We start from the raw sequence: 24655 nt of genomic DNA, 5'->3' as shown, positions 1-24655 counted from the left end.
GCTGATTTTCTACTTGTGGTTGGTTAGGACTCAAGAGCTGGGCTAGCTGCGGGTAATACGCTCCCTCTTTTTGTTTGGCCAGTCTGTAGTCAGCTTGGAGGGATAGCTGTCATCCCGCATCTCCTATTGGCACCTGCAGGAACTGCTTGGTGCAGTATAAACCCTGACTTATAATAGGCAGAGGGTCTGACGGGAGGCTGTGATTTCCAGAGGGCATCCGCTTCTCTTTCAGTCTCCAGGAGGGTAGCCCTCTTGCACCTCTGCATTGGGGTTGTGACACAGCAGGCCCATACCAAAAACTGGCAGATGTCAACACGCAATTCATGCCCTTTGAGGAGTGAAGTCATCCCTCAGTATCTCTGCTGACCCCCATCAAAGGCACCAAGAAGAGCAAGTTACTGAGGCTGCAGGTAAGACACTTGGAAAAACTGAGCCTGCTCTCTCAGGACTCTTGTACGTGAGCCGAACCACTCCATGGCTGTTGGGTGGATGGTAGAGAGTCCCCTTCGGAGACGTGCTTAAAGCAGCTTTAGTGTTTAGACTTTAGGAAAAAAAAAAAGAGTGAAGAAAACAAGTTGTTCCTCCCGGGACAGGCTGGTACCACAAGCATGCTGGCAGGTAGGCTGCCAAAGCAATGACAACACAAGAAACCTGCCTTCTTTTGCAAAGCTTTTGTATCAGTGATTGTGGGAAAGTTTTGCAATCACCGTAAGAAGGAAATCCAAGATTCAAAAAAATGCGGTGGAGTGCTCCACTTCTCGGAGTAGGCAGCGCTTTTGCTGTGACGTTGTGCTGGCTTCAAGCCCGAAAGCCCTAGGGCACGGGAAAGAAACAGCCTGATACCGCAGTGACACAAAGTAAGTTCTCCCTCTGCCTTTCGCTGTCTCTTCCCAGCCTCCCTTCCTGCTTCTTTCCACTTGTATGTTTGTTTGTTTGTTTGTCTAATTGTTAAGTGCTAGTGCAGGGCAGACTAGGCTTTTTATACATCTCAGTGTCGCTAAACTTGAAAGAGATTATGTAAAGTGCAAAGGTACAATTCTGCAAATTACATTTTTCTTTAAAGGATAAGCACTGTGGACAGTGGGATGTTTTATCCCTCCATACAAAACCTATTCATTACCCTTAATTAATTTTTAAAAATTGTCATAAATTAAATCTTGTATTATTTTTCTTGCTTTATTTAATTTTAAATACCACTGGTGTCAATGATTCACTGGTTTACCAAAGTTCAGATTTTTATAGAGTAGTTATGGAAAATGTTATTGTTTCATTAAGCATAAGAGAAGTGTTTACACAGTTTAACATTTTCTGTAAGTTTAAGGCAGATTATTAGGCTGGCAGCATAACATTAAATATTGTGGAAAGAAAACCATGTCACTGATTTAAATACTGTTTATTTAACAGAGTCAGATGTTTCACAAAGTTAATCATCAGCAAAATACAAATCAATAAAGAATGTATTTACTTTAGAGAACTCTGTCTTTCAGCTCCCATTCCGTAAAGATTGGGGTAAATCTGAATTCACCATTCTTTAATTATCTATAACTTCTTTTTTCAATGTTTTTTGATTTGTGAGCTGTTGAAGATGGTCTAAGGAAGGTTAGGTCCCTTTAGAAATTTCATATGTGGATGACTGAAATATACATGTGTTTGCTTTTCATAGTCACTTTTGGTAGATCCTGCTGGAGTAGGATTTGGAACTAAAACCTACAAAATTAAAGTTAGAGTGCTTATAAGGCTTTGTATCTCTGTATTAGACATTAGTGCCTATTCACAATCATTAGGAATAACTTTTGGGGGGCTGTTGGGTTCCTAAGAGAGTGTTGTCCTTTCTGGGCATGGGTGGACATTTCTCAGGGAGTCCAGGTTGCTCCTGGGCATCTTGCTTGGGAGAACTGAGCTCTCCAGAGGAACAGAGTGACCTTTGCTGGTTAGCCTGGGACCCTGCGACAGCCCTACCACCCCCACTGTTGAAAATCCCTCACGACACTTAAATGGCCTCCGCTCATGGGTCAGCCGGCTTTTGGGGCCTGCAGGAGGGGAACTTTGAGAAGTTCCTGGAGGAATTAAACAGAGTGGGATATCTAAGATCCCAGTGTCTTGGAGGGGAAATGTTACAGGCCAATTTCTTGACCTATGTTCTTCTATATTCCTCTAATACATGTGCCAATGTATATCGGAGCTAACTAATTGATTTTGGTACTACTGCACCAGTTTTCCAACAGAGGAATCTGGCAATAGCTTTTTTGGCTTGTTATCATTCCAGATCTCTCTGTATTAGCTGGTTTCCCCTGATCAGCTTAATCTACATCAACCAATGTAGCTAAGATGATTCTTTATATCAGAGCCAATTTTTAAATGGAAAACTTTGGCAGTGTCATTAAAATAGCTACATTTATCATCTGTCTTGCAGGAACTTGTGGAAACTTGTGGACTTAAAGATAGTCATTATTAGTTTCTTTTAATCAGTGCCCTCTTCTTCTCTAATACATCTTTATCTACCATATCTCTTACCCTATTTTCTCCTCAGTCATCATTTGTGGTCTGATTCTACAAACATTTATTCAATAAATAACTTTACTCATAGGAATGTTGACAGAATGGTAGAGAGTAGCGTTCAGTATTTCTGCAAATTCATAGATTACACAGTTAGAGAAAATCCTCTAACATAATATGAGTAGCCTACTAGACCATACCAAAGGTCCATTTAGCCTGGAACAGTGATCAAAAGCGGATATCCAAAAGAGAACATAAGAATTGATTCAAGCATGGTGAAGATGTTCCTCTGATATACTCTCCTAGCCTCCAGCTGCCTAGGGACTTTCCATCTCTACAAAGATTTCTAAGAACTGCCACCAAGTTGCCTCTAAATTTTCCACTTATCCAATAAAGTCCTGAAGTCTTTTAGAAAGCAGATTTCACAAAGCAGGTGCACCAATCCTTAACTCATTACAATGACACTTTGAACACTCTAACATCCTTACTGAGAAAAGGTGTCAATGTGTAGACATCTCAAGCAGTATCTCACCATCTAGTATGTCTGAAAAACATTGGAACCTTTATTCTTATGCAAATAATAGTTAATCACAGTGATATTTTCCAAACAGGAAGACCTACATATCAGATCTGGAGGAAAAAACCATGGACAGGCCAATCACTACTGGCCAGCTTAAAGACAAGTCACTCTTCCAGGACAGCGATGGCAGCACAGTTCCTGCCAAGAGCGTGTGCCATAATTGTTCAAAGCTAAAGGTATGGAGAGGAGCCATTGCCACATATTTTCTCTGGAATACTGAAAATGACAATTTGAAGTTCTATTGAAATTCAGTTAGTTCTGTATGACACTGTTTCACACTACATGTGTGGGAAACAACGCTCTAGGTTGTGATTCCAAGCACACAGAAGTCAATAAATGTGTTCAGCAGTTAAAAAGAGAGGCCATATTTTACTAAGGAATCATTTAGAGGTGTGCTGTAGTCATAGTGGTAGTTGCAGCTATATCTTTTTATCCATGTTTTTTGGAACAGGAGAAGTAGGAGTAATAAGACATGCCGTAATAATAGTACCAGTAATGAACAACTTTATGGTGCAAGCTTTCCCTAAAGAAGGAAACAGCTAAAACAGTATGTGGTAGAAAGGTAGAAGGTACACACATTCAATGTCAACTTTCTCTTTCTTTGCAGTAGAAGAGGCTTTGGAGGCCATCCTGAAAAAGAAAGTAAAACCTTGTTTTAATGAAAACAATAGGAAGAATCTCTTCACAGAGAGTTAGAAAGCAAAATATGTGATTTTTGTGTTTCTTGAGTAGTTTGCTCAGGCATCCAGCCATAAAGAAACAATTGTTTCTTTGCAAACTCAATTATTTTCTCTCTTCAGATATTTCTTGGAGCTCTAGCTTTTTCCTTTTTTGCCAAAGGACTTTCTGGAAGCTACATGAAGAGCATGTCCAGTCAAATTGAAAGGAGATTTGAAATCTCATCATCAATTGTTGGCATTATTGATGGCAGCTTTGAGATAGGTATGTGTACTTTCTTTGAAAGTGGCTAAATACTGCTTCTTCGTACATTTTCCCCCTAAAAAAAAAATCTCTCTTTGTAATCTTACTGGTTGTCTTTCCTGTTGATACAGGTAACTTAATGGTAATGGTGTTGGTGAGCTACCTTGGACCAAGGGTTCATCGACCAAAAGTAATTGCTGTTGGATGTCTCATCATGTCCTTAGGAGCGTTTTTGTCAGTGATGCCTCAGTTCCTAATGGGACGGTAAATATGGAGAGTTTTCACATTGTGAAATTGAACTTGACCATATGAAGTGTTTTTTAATCATACACCTGCGTTAAAAGCTTGACAATAGTAGTTTCTTCCAGATAACAGGAAGGTTTTAATAGGTGGATTTTTTAGTATTGACTTTCTGATTTCCTCTCTGAAAGCTTACCTCTTTCTACAGGTAAGTAAGAGAGAAACTTCAGGTTTCTACAGAACTTGTATGTAATTAGGGATAAAGTGGGTTGAATTTTTCACCTGGGATGGATATATATAGGTACGTATTTTTCTCAGCTGTTCTCCTTTTATTATACTTAAATGAACTGTAATGAGATCTTGATTGAAGAGGTTTCTTTCTCCATGGTGGCTATTCATGCTAAGCTCTTTAAAATTATGAAGATTTGTATCTATCTCCACTGAACTCAGTGGAGATAGACACATCACATCTATACTTTAGTGCTTACATAGTTGTCAGAACCAGTTCATACCTCTTCAATCCTTCGGCATCCTTACCGAATAGTAGTTGAAAAGAAAACCCCCTGTCCCTTAAAAATTAAAATTTATTTGTGCGTCTTCTTTAGTTCCAAGACCAATACCTTTGATAAGGAGGGTATGGAAAGCATTATATCTGGGGACCATGGTATGGAAAGCGGTCACAGTCACTACTCTGCTTGGGTGTCTGCACTGCAGGGGACAGCACAGGCCGGAAGCAGAGCTATGGAAATCTCTGTTTTAACCCAAACTCACAGCTAAGTTCTGTAGGTTACCCATTTTCCACAATACCGAGCAAAATCCAGTGGCCGTGGGGCCCTCACTGTCATCCATCACAATATTAAAGGTTACCACTGGATTGAACAGTCAGAGGGAATATCTGCTCTCCATTTATCACAATGTAGCATAAAGGTACTCAAGCTGACTTCAATTTACTTAGCAGATTTGCTGGCTGCCTAAATACAGACAAACTGGCACATGTGTTTTGCAGCCTGTGTTAATCTCTTTATACACACAGATAGGTTACTACTAGATCCTTAGCTAGCTAATTTTAAACTAGCACAGAAATCTCTATGTTACACGTCTGTCACATAGGTAAGAAACTGGTGCCAGCATAGAAAAACATCAGCACTGTTGTACGTAGGCAGATGTGGATGGACTCTGTCTCTCCTTCAGTCTAAAGAATGATCTCTTAAGCCCTGGAAGCAGCTTTTTTCTCTTTAGCTTAAGAAAATATTGGGTTTAGAACGGTCAAAGCATTTTGAAAAAGGTATGAAGATACTTATCTTTTTTTAAGCGAAAGCACTGGAAATGGGTTGCCCCCCTGCTTTGCCTGCTGCATGTAACAGGAATGAACATGTATGAACACAAGGCTCATACACACTTCCTGCAAAGCAGAGTCTTTCATTTGTCAGTTGTATTTTACATAGTTGTTTTCCAGTTATAATTATGAAAGGGTAACTGTTACTGTGGACAACTCCTCTGCGAGTGTATCAGCTTGCTCCCCAGCATCGTCTGAGGGCCATCCAGTCACAGATGCTACAGAAACACCCAGCGCAATGAAAAATTTCGGTAAGCAAAAGCTCTGATGCTGGGTTCCCTTCTTCTGTTTGTCCCCATTTTATACACCCTCTTTTACTGGAAAGCAGTAAAACCCCTGTTAGAAACCATGATATATACAAAACCACCCTATAATGATTTTTAAAATCCGTATTTTATGTTATTTTTCTGTTGCAAATAAGTATTGTCAGAATTATGTTCACAGAAATGTAAATGTTTATGGCCTGCAGGATGTGAGAAAACAACAGATTCCTATCTGTGGCTCTTTGTGTTGATGGGGAACCTTTTACGTGGAATTGGGGAAGCACCAGTTATGCCACTGGGGGTTTCATATATTGATGATTTTTCTAAAGAAGAAAACTCAGCATTTTACATAGGTAATATGCAAATCAGTGATTTTTATGCTAAATATTCTTTTCTTTAACATTTCTGTAGCCATGCAAATACTCACCAAAAAGATCTATCATCTGCTCTATTCTGGATAATTCTGAGTCGTACAGAGACAAAAAAACAATGCAAAAGAGAGCTCACATTTATTTTTGAAGGATATTTCCCAGATGTTCCTTTTGCTTTCCCCAAGTGGCTTCTGCTACATGTGCCAGTTTTCTCTGTGATGAAGAGAAGCATAATCAAATACTTGTTTTTCCAAAGTGAGAAGTCATATCTGTCTTATCTGGCATATCATCTTCAGTACCACAGCTTCAGAGGATAAAATTCTTCCTAATCGCTGTTTCACAGAGAGGAGAAGGATCCTTAATGTAAGCATCAGTAATGTAATCACAGTAACGTAAACATGTTTCAGAAGCTTTTACCTGACTTTTTGAATTTTACATGCAGCACACTTCCTGATGAACCCTTTTTAGAGTCACTAGTTACTGAAGGAAAAACCAAACCTTTGCCAGGGTGTTGTAACAAATCCCTTCCAACTGGGATTTTGTTGTTGTTTTGATGGAAGATAGCCTATTGCCCAAGACAGAAAGTCTTACACCCAAGCTAATTAATTTATTGCCAAATTGATTTAATGGCATGCAGTGTTTGTGTGGCTGAGGGAGATCAAAACTGCTGCCTGAAGTAAACTTGGTGAAGTTGAACTGGTCATAAAGATAGTAAGACACAGTTTCAGGAAGAGCTCAGTATGTAATGCTACAGGGTAAAGCCATTGCAAATGTCTTCATTCGGGGGTGAGGAAATCTTCAGGTTGAAGAAAACGGAAGTATTGTGAAGGGAGCTGACAAAAACAAAAGTTCCACTCAGCAGTTATCCAAAATATTTGTAATCGCCTCTGAGCTTCTGATTAAAGGTATTTTGAAAAGTTCAGCTGAAATTTTTTCTTGTCAGAATCTGATCTGGGAGAGATTGCATCGGGTTGGGGACTATTGGGGAAGTGAGATTAAAAATATAAAGTAGACACACAGAATAGTATGGATTCAATCAAAATGAAAATTTGTTTGGGTCATGCAAGTGAAATAAAGTATTTCGTTCACAGAGTACTAAAATATTTCATTTTAACATTCTGAGTAGTAATTTTCAGTCTCTTACTCCATTTTGATGGACTGACCCAATTTGCAGAAAAAGTGAATGTTGAAATAGTCTTTTCCAAGGAGGTGAAATTCCTTTTCTTGATCAACTTTAATTCTTTTCTATATCTGATTTTTTTATCAGTTGACTGAATCAATTTATGATCAGTGTTTTTGTAAAATACAAAAAAAAAAGTCCTATAATAAAAAAAGTCAGTCAAGTCTTTCTGATAAGTTTTGACCATTGATCTCATTATTTGAGCCTGAGCAAGAAGTTTCACCTTCCTGTCTCTCCTTTTTCACCTGCCCTTAGATGTTTTGTTGAGTAAGAACATAAGTTATTTTGAGGCAGAGACAGCTTTTTATTAAGTGTCAATAGAATACGTTATTAAGTGTCAATAGAATGTGTTAAAATCTTTTTGGCAGAGTTGTAGTGCAAATGATAATTGACAGCAATAAAACCAGAGTTGCCACAGGAAGGAACAGAAAAGGAAAAATTAGCGGTTTTGTTAAGCTGTCTTCCAGAATTTAGTAGAGGACGGTAGCTTTTCTGTAGAACTCTGTGAGACAGGAAATTGATTTTTTTTTTTTTCAGGAAATTCTATAGTTTTCAGACTGAGTTTTACAGAACCTTTTTAATTTATGTAATTCTACCAGGCCATTAGTGTGGTTCTAGGGTGGTACAATGCCCTGTACACCCCATACAGTCCTGAAAAGCTCTTCTGCGCAGGGTCACTACTCAGTATGTCTGTAAGGTATAACTATCCGACTCTCTGTGTCTATATGCAATTGGCATTTGTCAAGAGACAGGAATATCAGGATCTCAGTGGTTTGCTTTGTTCTGAGAGGGGTCTTTGGTCGAGTGATCTTTGAAGCCAACTGCTCTGACCGAGAGGTTATTTCATAAATGCTACCCCATGCTAAGCACCTAATGTATTCAGGTATTTTATGGTCTTCAGATGCTTTCCTTCCATTTAGGTGCCTATAGAAGAGTAGCCAACATACATATGAGGATTTCACCTATACTAATAAGCTTTCAGTAGCCAATTTTTAAAATGAATTACTGATTTTATTTGAAACTGAAAGTTGACATGGTTAATTAATGGCAGTAGCCATCAGACTTATCATGTAAGAGGAATAATAGGCAATTAAAGATATTTAATGAGGAGTACTTCACTTCCATGGATTTCTCACCAAAGCAGAGGCTTTGAATGAATGAAATTTCATCACGGAGTTGAGCACTAGCATATAATCTTGTTTCTATTGAACTCACGGCTTCAATAGAAACATATCTGAGGCCAATGCATGTTGTAATTTTAATACTTGTTACATGCTAAATTACTCATCAGTACAAGGGCTTGGCTGAGCTGTGTCAATATGCAGCAGCTGATTAGCTGACAAGTCTGCATGTTTGTGGTTTAGTCTGTTTATTAATTATAAAGAATAAATCTTACAAAGGAAAAATATGCTAAGAAAATATCACAGTGAACTTCTTTGGTTTTGTTTTATCACAATACAAGCATATTATCTTAGTGAAGTTATTCTTGAATTTAAAGGGTGTGCAAGTGTGAAATTTAATTTAAAAACTATACATATGCAAAATTATTGCACATATGCTTCTTATTTTATCTGGTAGCTTATGGTATCTTAAAGAAATATACTGCATACAATATACAAGGCCATTGGTATGGGTGTGCTTGTTTTAATCTGTTTATTTTAGAAATTTACCACTGAGTATTTGAACTTTGGAGATGAGCTTACATAATTCTGAGTAGTAAGTTCTGCTTTAGTCTTACTGATAAATAAACATAAAGAGCTAATTCCTGGCTTCTAGTGTCAAAATCCTGACTCTGCAGAAGGCAATCATTTTGGAAGCATCAAGATTTAGTCTAAAAGGCCAGATCTTCCGATGAAGTAAAATGAGAGAACTAAATGAAAGCAATATGCAATTGGAGCAATGAAGCAAAGATGAAAAATCGTATGGTTAAATTATGCTGTAAGAATTTATTGCAGAAGTCCTTGATCATAAGCTGAGCAATCACTATATTCAGAAGAGAGTCTGCAAAACCAAGAGGAGAAAAATCTCTGCAGTAAAACAACACAGTAGGATGTACAGAGCATAGTGCCGAATGTGGGCAAGACCTGACAGGCACTTGGTCAAGAATTCCTTTTTTTCTAATAGAATTAAGCCTTCTGCAGCTTCAAACAGCTCCCAGGTGGCAGTTCCATGCTAGAGTTCAGAAATCTGAATCACTGAATGTTTTTGAAACTGTTACCCTCTCACAACTGAACTTCAACAGATCAACACAAGTGACAAGGGAATGTGAAGACCTATGCTTGAATTATTTTGAGGATATTTTTATTTTATGTTGATTGCTGGCAGTGGTCACCAAAATCAAATTGCACTGTCAGCAAAATGTAGTCCTAGCTTCCTAGGTTTCTACTAGCCTTCACAGCTTATTCATTTGCTCTTAGGGGCATCCCACCTTCTTCTGATCCCATGTTATCTCCTTTGCAAGCAAAGACAGAGCGGGAAATGGAAGCCCAAGTGAGGCCAGTAGCAAAATTGAAAGCTGCTTTTAAAGAGGTCATTACTTGATCACTAGATTTCTTGATTTTTTTTTTTACAGCCGCCTAAGTACGTATTAACATAACAGTTAGCCGATTTGCTCATTCTGGTGCTGAATGAATCAACAAAGATTCTGTCTAATGAACTTTGATCACACACAGGGAATTCTGTCTAATGAACTTTGATCACACACAGGGACACTTATATCTCCTCGTTCCCTACTGAAAATATTCTCAGGGTCCTATACCTAATTCCATGTCCACGCACTTTTATTGTCCCTGTCATCCTAATGTGACTCCAGACTGCAAAGATGTGCCTTCTTATATGCTCATCATCAGATCAACTACTGCTACTTAAAATTAAACTAGGGACCTGAATACATAGTACAGGGAAAAGTCTTGACTTCTACAATCACAAGAACATCATGCAAGCTGTAAATAGAGTTGCAGGTAGACTTATGATACCTCCAATGGGTCTAGAGTCTTGTGTTCGTTAGTTAACTGCCACGAGCTGAACAATACAACTACAAAAATCTGAGCAGAGACGTAGGGAGGAGGAGGGATAAAAGTCGTTGCAATGTTATTCTCTTTCTTCCTAGTCCTTCCAAGACACCGATCTTGCCAATGAAACGCACGCGGGGGTCCACGTGAGACTGCACTCACTTCGGCAAAGCCCTGTGCGGGTGAAGGAGCCGCACCGCAGCTAGCGCATTGGCAGCTTGCAGCTTATTTTCTTGCCGCTTAGAAGCTTCCCATTAGACGTCCCCTGATGGCCTGCGCCCCTCTTCTGTCTCCTCCTTCCTCTCTCCTTTCCTTGCCCTCAGAGAAGAAAGCGTGCTCGTCCGCGCAGCGTTTTGCTCACTCTCCTGCACTGCCTCCCTTCTCTTGCAGGCCTGGTGAGATCCTCAGGGATGTTTGGGCCGACCCTGGGCTTCCTGCTTGGATCTTTCTGTGCCAGCCTCTGGGTTGACATTGGCGTGGTGGATATCGGTAAGAGACCATGGGGTGGTGCACTAACTGAGAGGATGGCTGTATATACGAACCTGCATGCCAAGAAGCACCTTCCCAGCTTACTGCTCCAAAAAGGGGGGCTCTCTAGAGAGTTTTTCCTACTAAAAGCTGGTGTTATTTACATTTTAATATCTGCAGCGTTGTAGTGTGACCGAAATAGCCCTTGATGTGAGACCTCTACCCACACTGCAGAAAAATCTTACACCTCTCTTTATGCTTGCGCACACACTTGTTGCGCAGCTGAGAACAAATGAGCAAATGAAAGGCCATCCCCACGTTGAGGGAACAGTGGAAGGCCTTTGCTCATGGACACTTTCAACACTTGGCAAAAATTATGTTCTCTTAAAAAGCATGCAGCAAAGATTCATATGAAAACTCATTTCATTGTTAAAATCACTTTCAAGTCTCTAATCCCAGGGAAAATTTGAGGAACTTCAAGGAAAGACTGTTGAGTTTGGGGCTGGAAGAAGGAGGTGACAGTGGGAAATTGAGAAAGAGAAGTTCTTTTTGGGTAGCGAAGGGCCCTCTTGCTGTCACTCATTCCCACAGAAAGTGTTGGAAGATTGTAGCAAGGAAATGCCACCGTGGGTCTAAATGGAGACATCTATTTTTGACTGCATGGGACTGATTTGATACAAGTTACATTTCAATTCTTCATATGAAACATAAGTCACCTCTGTTCTGGTCTTTAAAAGCTAAAGTAAGTTTAATTGCTCTGCATGATATTTAATCTATTTTCCTGTCCTTCTGTATTTTATAGATGTCATCAGCATAAATCCTAAGGATACCCGTTGGGTTGGTGCCTGGTGGCTTGGATTGCTTATCTGTGGAGCAGTCAACTTCATTGCTTCTTTGCCTTTCTGGTTTCTGCCTTATTCCTTACCAAAAGAAGGAGAGAATGAAAACCTGAAGATTAGTCATTTGCCTGTTCAAGGAGATCACTGTAAAATAGAGCCCCCAGCTCAGCCACAGTTAAAGTTCTCAGAGGCAGTAAAAGGTGAAAGATTATTGCCCAAATGTTTGCATGTGAATTCTCTCTCGTGGGTTCATTCTCAGCTGAACAAGGATTTGCATAACCCTCAGCAAAATGCACGTTTCTGCAGTGCAAATGATGGACAAAAAAGCTCTCTTTAATTTGTAGTATTATAATTACATGCTAAGGGTGTGTTTCAGTCCTCTCCTTATGTCGGATGGGAAAAAGCTCATGCGCTTTGAGCCCCAGAGATTCTCAGTTCAACACGGTAGTCATCATATGATGTATTACAGCTATAATCCTATGATTATGAAGGAAGAGCGGGGAAAACATCCCGTCCCTCATTAATGAGCAATCCACAGCTGGCAGGTTACTCTTTCACTGACGCCAACGTATGGGAGGGAAGCATGGGGCTAAATACTACATTAGCTGTTGGAGGGATATCACTGGATTCATAGCTCCTGTGTAAGGAGCTCAGTGATGCTAAATTAACCTCCTATAGGCAATATCAGACCCAACTACCTGGGATTGCTGGACTCCCCCAAGGGTTTTATTCGTATGTATGTATGATGTGCACCCCTTAGTGGCTACGGCAGATGTGTTTTGAACTCTCATCTTTTAGGGAAGTGTGCCAACAGCCAGATTACAAGCAGGTTTTTGTCTTCACTTTAATTTCATGAACTTAGATACTCTAATCAAGGGTCTCAGGAAAGGTTCCATCCTTTTGCTGGGTCAGGTGCTCCCTTTCTCTGAATATCAGCCTCATGTGGGGCTCTCGTGTGGTTTGTGAGGCTCCTGCTTTAGGCACCAAACTTTTCACTTGGTACATTATAGAGAGTCTTAATGCTCCTCTAGGGACACTCTCCTGCACAGGCATTGAGAATCAGTGTTGCAAGCCTTAATGCCTTTGATGAATAGTCCTGTGTCACACACAAGATAACTTGGGATTTCTGATTCCCAGTTCAGCATCCACCGTGCCATTCAGCCTTGCTGCTCCTCGTAAGTCACGTGTTGGCAATGAGGAAAACTCTCACTTGAGCAAGCATATGTTTTGATAGGCAAAGAATTATAACCTGCAATACAGCCAGTAATTAAATCAAAGTTAGTTTTATTATCTAAAGGATGTCAGAACAACTCTTCTCTGTGTTTAGCAGGGTGTACAGCATATACCTCTCCATTGCAGATTTCTTCCCAGCTCTGAAGAAGCTGTTTGGAAACCCAGTTTTCCTGGTCTACATCTTCCTCACTATTCTGCAGTACAATTCTCTTGTTGGGTTGATAACCTATGAGACAAAGTTTATGGAGCAGCAATTTAATGTATCAGTGGCAAGAGCCATCTTTCTAATTGGTAGGTACCTGTCCTTCTTTTAAATCCCAGTGTCAAAAAGGAAGCTTTTCTTTGTCATTTTGCCTTCCTTTTTAGGAGAAGCTTCTCTGAACTTTTTTGGTTTTAAAAAAGTATGTAGTGGTTTATTAATTTTCCTACTGTATTTTGAAAACGGATGTTAATTTTAGTGTTAATTTTTCTGGTGTTCCTAATTTAGTGAGCTAGAGGATTATTATAACTGGGTGGACATTTTTTTGGCTGAAGTTTTTTTCAGAGTGAGATTTGGGCTATGAATGTGTGAATTGTGTTTTCGTGAACAAAAAACACATAAACTGCAACTAGGTAACAACTAAAAGAAAAAAACATTTAATTTAGAAAATATGTAATGAAATGTGTGATTTTCCTTTTCAGAATAACATCTCAGTATAAATGTTCTTCCATTTTTATTAAAAATACAAATTTTATAAGCAATAAGAAACAAAAATGTAAAATTTTGAGTAAAATTATATTAATCTTAGAGTGTTTAATATGGTCTCGTAACCTGGCAAGAAAATCAGGGTAGTTGAGGTCATTGCAGAATTGATATTCCACTACTTTAATCTGAAGGCATCCTGCTTTGCTGCAGGCCAGGTACAAATGTGGGAAGAACTTCCTTTTTCCTATCTTTTTTTGGATGCAGGGAAAGTTTTACAAAACAACATGACCAAAAAAACCAACCAACAAAAAAACATACAGAAAAACGCAAACCCCTCACAATAAAACCTTGGAAGAGCTCTCTGTTTGGCATGTAAATATTAGGGCCAGATTTTGTGAAATGCTGAACAGATTAAATCTAAATGCAAAGCTTTCCATGATTCACTCTCAGAGCAAAATGGAATCCAATGCAAAACCAAATGCTGCTTCCTTTCATGTTCCGTTTTTGGAGATTTTTTTTTTTTGGTAACTTCCAGAAAGTTTAATGTTTTATTTTACATGACGTGCCTGTGAGCTAAGACATTTATCTCATTTACTCCAGTCTCTAACAGGCACCTGTAGAGGTTTTATTATATTGGTATACATACAAGCGACAGTATAGTAAAAAGGTAGGGAATATTGAGGAATTAAGCTTTTTAAAGTCATAATATGAGATCAAAGAAAATGAGGAAGTAAGCAAAATTACTTAAAGGTAATAAAAAGTCTTAGAACCTCAAAGGATCTGAAAATAGGTCATTATCTGATATTTTGGAAACTACTATAACCAGATATTTATTCTAAAAAGGGTCAATGCAAGTGACAGCAGTTAACATTTTTATTACCTTCTGTTTGCAGGTGTGATACTTTTACCCATCACAATCCTGGGGATGTTTCTAGGAGGTTTTCTGATCAAGAAATTCAAACTTCACATAACTGAAATGGCAAAGTTTGCATGCATCACCTTTATAGTAGCATATTTGTTAAACCTCTTGTACTTTACATGCAGCTGTGAGGTGCTCCAGGTGGCCGGGTTGACAGCACCCTACTCTGGGTTTGTATGCCCTTGGGCTCCTGTTGGTTGTGTCATTTGTCATGCTTCCTGCCCCGTGCAGAACATCGTGCACATGCCTGTATTCCTCTACTCTCGCAAACTAATCTGGGTGTGTAATCTCATCCGGCTACGAACCTTCTACTCCAGAAAACCATTTGATGTGAATTTGGATGAGTTCTGAAACGTGTCTTCTCAGTTGATTTACTGTAGCATATTGCTATATCCTTTTGCATAAAGAAGAACAACCCATACGTGTCTGTTTAAAGACAACAAATTTTTGTTGAAATTGACCTGCATTAGGTCATCTGCTAGTGTCAATCAGTGTGGCTTCAGCTAGAGTGGAGCTACAGTGGTTATACCATTTTACCGCTCCCTTGGTGGTGATACACACAAAAAAATCCTAGGTTTTGAGATAGACTTGTCAGGCTGAAATGATACCTAGTGTTGGGGATGGGCAGAATATCCCGATTTTGTTTTTCAAATTTTGTTTAAACTAGACATTTCTTTTTCTAAATTGTTTATTGCTGGATATTGACAATATACCTCTATATTCTGGCAGATTGCTAATTAAGATGCAATTTATCATAGGCAAATTAAATTTTTATATTCTATTTCAAAGCTTTAATTTAAAGCTGGTCTCCTCCTACCATGTAGGGAGTGGGGTATAAAAAAACCGTTGAAAGTGGCTTCCCCATGGTCCCCCAATGGCTTTGCCTCTAGAAGGGACCATCCTCTAGATACTGAACCTGCATGGGTTGTTACCAGCCTCCCTTGGTATCTGGAGCTGCTGACCTGCCTGCGTCCATTTTCTCAGCTGGGAGGTAGAAAGTGGTCATGTCAGGAGTGTGTGCTGCCCAAACAGACATTCCCCCTCCCTTAGCAGGACGATGGTCATGCTTTCTTGAGAACATTTTGCTGACTCTAGCAGCCTGCCACAATTGCCTACTGTTTAAATTTAGCTCAGCCTGGTCCAACAAATTTCAAGGGATTTTAAAGGATTAAACTGAATCCAGCAGGGCTTACTAGATTTTCAATTCAGACAGAAACTCAGTCCTGTGTTTTTTGAAACTGAGCCTACGTTCAGGGAAATATGTAAGTTGTCTTGACAAACCTGACACCCAGTTCAACTCTGAGGTTAGTTACATAAAAGATGTCAGAGGTTTGTGCAGTGGAGATAACTCTGGTTGAGTGCAACATCTGATACTGTAGAGTGAATTAAAAATAAGCAGAAACATCAAGACAGCAAATACTGAAAGAGCAATTACAGTTTCTCCAGGAGAACTGAGCCTGGAGAATTTAGCATGTGCTAGGATTGTTCTGGTTAAGCGACTCTCATGCTGTTTTACCCATGTAACAGTTTGTAGTTTGAAGACAAGCAACAGCCTAACGAGGGCTAAACCCTCCAGTTATTTTCCCTTCTAAAAGACTTAGAAGAAATATAGCCCCCTTGAGGTGTGTTTTGGATTGAGGGGTAAGGAGGAAGAAAAGGCAAATTTTGAACACTTTTTCCTTTATATTGTGAGTGACTTCAAAGCAGGGGTGATTTGTAGATGGTGGACTCCTAAAACTTTCTGAAAATTGAGCCCTGCTACCATGCCCTCAGAGTCACTGGCCACTTTTTAAATTCTCAACTCTTGTTGTCATCCGCTTAGCTTAACTTCTTGGGGCCAGATTTTGATGTTTCTTACAGAAATGTTGGTAAAAGTGGAAGCTATGAAAGCCCATGATAATGTACAACAAGAAATGAGATCTGACAAGAAATGGGGCTCAAGCCTGTCCCAGGTGCAGGGCTGATGCTGCTGAATATGGTCAGAGCTGAGACAGAAGCAGCACTTCTCACTCAGACTCATGCAACTTTCATTGCCACTAACTGGCTCTGATCCAGTGAAAAAAATGTCAAGGACATCTTGTAGTTTTATGTAGTTTATATCACCAGATATGGTATGATATCTACTGCTAAGGAAAGCATGGCCAGTCTACAGGTGATAAGAGATTCTAGGTATGATTTTCTTTTTCTTGGGCTGAGCTTTCAAATGAAAAAGTAATACCAAATACACCTTCCCAGTCAAGAATACCTGGTTTGCGAGTTCCATGCCTTTTCAGCAACAATCCATAAAAATGTTAGTGCTTGATGAAAAATCTCAAATGAGCTTTGGTTTAGCTGAAATTAGCTTAGTCTCCATATGACAGCTTCACAGTCCATTGGATGGTAGCAGATACCTGTCCATGTTGATTGCTTCACTTTCTCCACGTTTTTCCTGCCTACTCCCTGATATTTTGTTTGACTATATCATTTGACTAAATAATTATTTTATTTCTTTCTGTTTTCCTCTAGATTAAAGCATCTTTCCTCCCCCAAAAACAGCTTCATGGCCAGTTGCAATGCTGACTGCAGCTGCAAGCTGGATCAGTGGGACCCTGTATGTGGGGATAATGGAATCACTTACATGACAGCGTGCTTTGCAGGATGTAAATCATCAATGGGGATGGGAAAGAATATGGTAAATATATAGGTGGATAGATGATTATTTAGTATGGCCTGTTGCGATAGGACAAGGAGTAATGGTTTTAAACTAAAAGAGGGTAGATTTAGACTAGATGTAAGGAAGACATTCTTTTACGATGACGGTGGTGAAACACTGGAACAGGTTGCCCAGAGAGGTGGTGGATGCCCCATCCCTGGCAACATTCAAGGTCAGGTTGGACGAGGCTCTGAGCAACCTGATCTAGTTGAAGATGTCCTTGCTCATTGCAGGGGTGGTTGGACTAGATGACATTTAAAGGTCCCTTCCAAGTCAAATTATTTTATGATTCTATGATTATAGATTTAGCTAGATTTCTCCATCTATTAATTTTTTGGCTTTGTGATTAAGAAATCCTGTAGACACAAATGTCCATTCTGTATGGTTTAACCTTGTAGTAGAAACTGAGAGAGTGCAAGGTTGCAGGGAGGGTTTTTAAAACAGTTGGAGTGAGGTAAGTAAGCTATTCAGGAAAGACATGAAAACCTCAGACTCTTAACTTACATTTCTTGAATGCTTTTATTTTTATTTTTTTGTAATTTATTTTCTTCTCAGCAAGATGACCATAAATTTGACTTTAAGTTTCTCAGCAGATCTCTTACTGCGTAGGTACAACACAGCTAAGAGGGGCTTGCTTTAGAAGACCTTTACTAGTCTGGTGGTTATACTAGCAAAATTCCATGGTGTCAACTCATGTGTAGCAGACCTGTATAAAATCGTGAGTGCTGGTTTCACAAACTGTTACAGATCATACTGGAATTGCCTGCTTTCCTGAGCTGCCGTAGCTCAGGAAAGCAAGTCATGACTCTAAATTGTATAGCCAAAAGGTCCCATAAATATACATCTGGCCATTTTGTTCAGTGTATCAGCAACAAAGCCATTTCCAGGACTTCAAATAATCCTACCTGGGCAAGACCATTAAAAACAGTAGGTTTGCAGAAGTGTATGCAAATGGTCATGTCTTCTGGCAGAAGCAGAACTGTCTTCATGTAACAATACTGAAAGAGACAGGCAACATTTCCAGGCTTATATCCATATATCCCAGCAATATTCTCTTGCTTCTTTTGCTTCACTTCAGGGGAATTGGCTTTCAAACCCATGTTTCCTGCTAACTTCAAAGTCTATGAAACAGCCCTCTCTCGATCCAGCATCGAATGTTGTTTTACATACATAATGATAGATATGCATGATTGCATTGCTGGGTCCACATCTATATTTTTATTGTTACTCATCTACTTCATAGGATTCCTGAGCAGAGCAGAATGGCTGGATAACAGTTCACATCTGAATTTTATAGCTTTGACCCATTTTAAGCATACACAGAGCACCTTCTGTCCTAGCAATGGCATGGCTGAAACTAGAGTCAGAGTTGCTTTGTGTCTCTGGAGCAGCTCAGGGTGGCTGGAGCATACCAATGAACTTGGCCATCAGTCTGCAAAGATGATTAGGGAGGTTCTTTCAGTGTAAACAACAGCCTGCCTGTTATGGGGAGTGAAAAATCTAGCTACTAAAATAGTTTTGTGCCACTGAATTCTGATTAAATTCTTCTTCTCATCTTCTCCTTTCAGGTGTTTCACAATTGCAGCTGTGTGGAAGGACAAGTGCATGGACTTGGCAATTCTACTGCAGTTCTGGGACAATGCCAAAGAGAAAGCTGTACCAAAGCATTTCCCTATTTTTTAGCATTACAGGCTGCATGTGCATTTATTTTAGCCTTAGGAGGCACTCCTACATACATGATTATGTTTAGGTGAAATACTTTACCTTACCTTGACCATAAAGCTCGGGGAAAGAGAAATAGAATATGGTATCTACTATTTCATTCCTATTGTGAGGAATGGCATGCTGATGAAATTGGGGCCCTGAGTCTTTGCCTGTACTCTGAAATCCAGCTCTGTTCAGAGGCACAGCAAAATGCCTGTCCACCAATTTAATTCCAATTTAAGGCTCAGTAGATACTTTGGTGATGAAATGAGTGGGCCTTATGCTGATCCCGAACATTAGTTTTCACTTCCAATGACAGGGATGTTTTTAACAGAGCAATGAACTTGAAATAAGAGGTGGTGCTAAGCCATATCCAAGGTGACTATGCTGTTCACGTTACTCAGGAGTAAAACATTCACCTTTGTTAAGTCTTGTTGCCTCAGAATGTTTCCCGTGTTGTGAGAAGTCTGATACTCCCATTTTTTGTCAAGCTGGTATAAACAGAACTATGTCAGCAGCAATATTTTTTTAATTTTTATTCCTTCAGTTGTAAAGCAACACTGCTATTTTATACTTGGAAGAAAAGACAATATTCTGTGCCTTTTGCATAGAAGTTTCTTTCCACTCATGCTCATGGGCGAATTGCAATCCTCAGTAGTTAGTGTGCATGACTAGATAACTCTCTTTGCTAAGCTGCTGATTCTTCTGCAATATTTCTAAGGGCAGCCATTCTTACTGCATGCCTGGATTATGGACAAGGCTAACTCTGCTGGGCAAATTTTTTGGAATACTAATGTGTTTAATGAGAAGCCTTTCATGTTAATGCTGAAAAGACGATATACTGCAGTTCAGGAAACAGGCTGGCCATAGCAAATCTTCCTCCTGCCCCTATGCCAGCTCAGTACTCCCCTCTGCTTTTTGTGAATTCTTCCAGTTCATCTGATGGACACAGGCTGTTTCTCCACTGGTAGGAATGAGGTACATTTGTAGCCAGATAACTCACGTTTGCTGTTTCTCTCTAAAATGCTAGAGGCAGAGGTGCGTTTTACCTACATGTATCTAGCAAGGACTGCACACCCTTGTTCCCTCTGTTCGCTGCTGCACAGTACAGCCCTTTCTAAAGCAAGGCAGCTTCTTGGAGCTTAACGTATAGACATGAAGTGCCTACTTTTGGTTGGTTCACTTTAATTTTCCCGTGCATCCTTTCCCAAAAGTCTTTACAATCTGTTCTTGTTGGGTTCAAGCTCAGTTTCTGTAGATTGCCCATTTATTTCAATGAGAATTCATCCACTGAAGTTAATGGAAGGAGGCTCTACATCTGAACTTTAACTTTGGTGAATGTTTTCAGTTAGGGTTTGAGTGAGCTATGCTAGGTAAGCCACAATACTCTTGCAATGGGGCACGTGCAGATGTTCACAGGATGGCTATAGCTACATTATTCTGTTGTTCCCCAAAACAATGTACTATTTTTGTTTCCTTTTTAGATCTGTTTCACCAGACCTGAAATCCTTTGCTGTTGGGATTGAAACTTTAGGTGGTAGAGTACTAGGTAAAACTTCATTTCTTTTGGGGATTCAAATAGTAGTCAAAGAGACAGACCAAAGCTAGCCACTGCAATGTCCTTGCTCCAGATGAGAACAGAAGAAATTTTCCAAAATTTTTCTTTGTATGCAGACTATGCATTTCAAAATTTTTGGAGGAGCTTGCTACATTTTTCCTGGTATGTAATTGCGTATTATGATTATCTCTTCAGAATTTTTTCTATGCAGCAAAGGAATCAGGCAAAGGAAGGAAACTGCATTGTACTTTTTTTTTTTTTTTTTTTTTTCATTTGTGGACACAACTACCTGAGCTTGATCAGTCTGGATATCTTAACACCTATGCTCCTTTTTGCTGACCATTATTCACTTAGAGCTACTATGTACTCTGCCTGTTATTTTCTTTCTTGTGTTTATCTACAATAAATAATCGTTCCGGTCTTCAGACATAGTCTGCCCTGCCTCTAACAAACCTTGCTTTATCTTCACTTTCTTGCTGATTTTTGAGATCTTCCCCACACAGACAAACCCAAGTAGTCATTTGATTCTCTCTCCTAATCTCCATATTTTAGCTGATGCTGCAGAGAATCAATCTTGTGCTTTTATGCAATAGTTTTCTTCACAAAATTGCATATTAACCCTGAAACAGCTTACTGATTATATTAAAGCATTATGACTGCCCAAAAGGAATTCTTTCAGTACTACACAAGTAATACACTTATTACCTGGCTGGTTTTGAGCAAGTGCTTAATTTCAGCCCTTTGCACTCAGCTAACCATTTTTAATGGCAAACTGTTTTGTAATACCTGAATAGATACATTAGTATACACAAATATTAATATGTCATGGCATGTAATTCCACACCGGGGACTGAAAAAGAAATGTTGGTTATATTATTTGTTTAAACAACAGAAGTTATAATTCTAATAAAAATGCCGTTAAAGTAGAATTACTAACATTTCCCTCGCTGAATGTAATAATGCTATAATCTTCCATCCTTTCAACTCCTTTTAGGTACTTGCTTAAATATTTTCACAAATCTTGGAATCTCAAAGCTGGAGCTGGATGTTTAGTCCCATTTTATGCAGCCATAATTCAGAAACCCTGAATTCATTTCCTCATTTCTTTACCACGATATTTAACGCTGAGATCTTCATGTCTGAGATCACGTAATAAGAATTTTCTTTGCAGGTGGACTCCCAGCCCCTATTTATTTCGGTGCCTTGATAGATGAGACCTGCTTGAAATGGGGGACAAAAAACTGTGGGGGATCTGGATCTTGTCGGGTATATGACACAAAAGCATTCAGGTAAGCTGAAATCTTCAGTAAGGGGTTGGGAATTTGGCTTCTGAGGCAGCTTTGGGCATTGAGGACCAAGGTATACTTTGCCCATGACAATTGTCAATAGACTGATTAGGATACTAAAAGCACCAAAACTCCTTATTTTGACTAGGCCTTAATAGGTCAAATAAGACAAATAATTTTGATTCAATCTGACATGTGACATCATTGCAGTACACTGTCTGTGTATGCAGTATGCAGTACAGCAGAATTAGTTCCTTTATTGAAGCCTTATGCACTGAATAACTCTGTGACGCTTTGACTTACACCGCGGAGTAAGTGTAGTACTGAAGACACTCTTCCTCATCCCTCATTTCTCTGCTTCCTAATGTATAAGACAGCTCACAAAATCCACTTGGGGGGGGACCCAAATGACTGCTGGTGCATGGAGAGCTATGGCCAGGAGCACTGAGTGCTGCCAGTGGGGGGCTGGGGGAAGGCTGGAACAACAGGCAAAGCCCTGGCTGGTGCAGCTCCTCCTGTCCTAGCCCTAAAACATCATCTGCTGAATGGGAGCATTCTTCAGACAGGAGGCATTTCTGCTAGGAGTATAGGACCTGATTAGAACCTGCCTGGGGCTAAAAACCATGAGATTAATTGCTTTCTGTTTGTTATTTCTCAAGATGTGGAGCAATACCTGGCTGAGAATAGATGGTTTTGCCAAAGTGTATTTGATATCTTACTTGATTCTGCTCAGAGGTGGCAAGCTTTATTAATATAAACATATTTTGTCACCTTTTTTTCTAGAAATGTCTATCTTGGCCTCATTGCAGGACTACGGGCAGGATGCTGTCTCTTATACATAGTGCTCTCTGTTTTAATAATGAAACGCTTCAAACCAGATGGCAAAGAGATGAGAAATATTAAAAATACAGAAAGATCAACCAGCAAAGAACCAGCCACTGCCAACAAAAATGAAATTCTTCCTGGTGCAAGAACCTCAGAGGAGAGTGAGGAAACTTGTATGTAAAAAAAAGAAACAAGGCCTTTTCCTAACTCTGCCTACACTTCAATTTTTCTAAGCACAACAGGGGTCTAATTACTGACTTCAACAGCTGTTTTGCATTTTGGGGGTTCAAAAAAATATCTTTGAAACATTGACTTTCGATTTGCTTTACCCTATCCTCTTTCTATCCTCATCTGAAACAATAGGAGGAAAAAGTTTTCAAAATTTGGGGGAACTCTCCCATCCTCTTGTTCGCAGTCCCTTTCTAGACCTAGGGACTAGAGTAGCCAAAATTTTTCAAGTGTCATACATTTGATTATGATTGAAAAATTAAAAAGAAGAAATCCACAATAAGCATCTTTTCAATTTTTCACCAACTTTGTTTCAAGTCCTCTTGCTCTGTATTTAGTCCTACAGCTCTAAATGGCTAATTGAGTTACACGTGCCTGGTTGCTCTGATGGCCTTTGCTGCGTGGTTCATGACCAGAGCTCTTTGTTCCAGACTGGGTCCCACGGCCCATGCTCAGGTGAGAGCCCCAGGGCTGTCAGTGAGCACTCTCTGAACAGGAACTGCACAAGGACTCTGGGGTTTGGCTTGAACACAATAAAAAATCAAAATGGATTGCAAACAAAAGAAAGTGGTGTATTAATTTTGCAGTACATCTCAGTATTGGGTTTGAGTAAAATTACTCTGAACTGATGCAATAAAGTGATAGCTGTTTAAGTTTGTTTGATTTTTTTGTGTGTGTGTGTGCACGTGTGGGCATTTTTATCCTAATGACTACTGCATTTATACCACATGTACATAGATTTCCTTCTTTGTTTAAGGAACCTCCAGTAAGCCTTGAAATACAGTACTGAAAACTTGCAAATTTACAGCCTTCCACGAACAGCCTAGTCCAGAGGCAAACTTTAATAAAGGATGTTTCCAACAGTCATTACTGGGGAAAAAAGTCTCTAAAAATACTTGAAGTGTGATATTTTCTTGGCAGCCCTCATGATGTACCTTCGCAATGGGAGCAAACATGCCTAGTAAGATCACTGTAGGTTTTGTCTCCATCATCACAGCCATTTTGCTTTCTTTTCTGAAGGGTATCTCTGCTCCCTGTGGTTCTGTGCACAAGCCTAAAACTAGGAAACAAGCTTTCTTTTCTAATCTTAAACTTCCTCAGGACATGGAAGAGAGCACTGCACTGATATAAAGAAAATCTACCACCTTTTATCTGAGAAAGCAGCAGAGCAGAGGGCTAAAGAGAGAGACTCTCCATATGAAATGATCTTCTGACCTTTCTTCTACCACCTACCCCGTGTAAGTGCAAGAACAGGAATGGGAAAAGGGTTGACGTGGTACTCACTGAAAGCAAGTTCTTCATATCCTGGCCTTGGGGATGGAGTTTGCATGTTATAGATTAAAGACAATGACCAGCACATTCAGGCGTTATCTTTTACAATCACAGCTCTGATTATAAACTTCCAGCAGATACGGGGAAGCAGTGTGTGTTATAAGGGAACGGGAATGAAAGCTTCACTAGTACAGATGATATCAATATTGTACCTAGGTCTGGAAATAATGAAAGAAAAATTCAAGTTCCATAAACCCCAGGGATTTTACACAGAGAAAATCATGGTATGTCTTTCTCCTTCTGCAAACAGTGTTTTAACATTGAATAAATGTATTGGCAATTCTAGAAACACTCCTGATCTGCGTTAGACATATAGACTCAGTCAGGTGACTCATACTAACAGCATTTCCCTTTTACTTCTGTTGTTTGGGTATTTATTTCTGTACATTTTTTTTTATATCACAGGTTTTTTGATGAGAGCATCTTTTGCACCTATTGCTTGATTTTCCCGGGAGGTAGTGTTTTATCAAAGGTCTGTTGATAATTGA

General features: G+C 39.5%; 1 protein-coding gene across 1 annotated transcript; it reads left to right on the top strand.

The window, feature by feature from the left end:
- Positions 1-794: 794 nt before the first annotated feature.
- LOC142086798 (solute carrier organic anion transporter family member 1C1-like) lies at positions 795-23488 on the top strand. The gene is made up of 15 exons (XM_075160306.1): positions 795-857; positions 3108-3252; positions 3877-4018; positions 4129-4261; positions 5694-5824; positions 6043-6189; positions 10789-10887; positions 11669-11905; positions 13065-13229; positions 14517-14712; positions 17048-17213; positions 18803-18984; positions 20423-20487; positions 21668-21785; positions 22566-23488. The coding sequence occupies exons 2-15, from the start codon at positions 3142-3144 to the stop codon at positions 22786-22788; spliced, it is 2115 nt and encodes a 704-aa protein (XP_075016407.1). The 5' UTR covers positions 795-857; positions 3108-3141; the 3' UTR covers positions 22789-23488.
- The last annotated feature ends 1167 nt before the right edge of the window (positions 23489-24655 follow it).

The sequence above is a fragment of the Calonectris borealis genome, chromosome 1 (assembly GCF_964195595.1).
Source record: "Calonectris borealis chromosome 1, bCalBor7.hap1.2, whole genome shotgun sequence".
In the NCBI taxonomy this organism is placed as follows: Eukaryota; Metazoa; Chordata; class Aves; order Procellariiformes; family Procellariidae; genus Calonectris; species Calonectris borealis.
The sequence above is the reverse complement of the archived record's forward strand: the minus strand, read 5'-3'. Positions and strand labels throughout refer to the sequence as shown.

Excerpts from the sequence above, each read along its gene's own strand:
- LOC142086798 (XM_075160306.1), top strand. The coding sequence starts at position 3,142 with ATGGACAGGCCAATCACTACTGGCCAGCTTAAAGACAAGTCACTCTTC. Across the intron at positions 4,019-4,128 it reads TGATGGCAGCTTTGAGATAG|GTAACTTAATGGTAATGGTG; the intron begins GTATGTGTACTT and ends CTGTTGATACAG. Across the intron at positions 4,262-5,693 it reads CCTCAGTTCCTAATGGGACG|TTATAATTATGAAAGGGTAA; the intron begins GTAAATATGGAG and ends GTTGTTTTCCAG.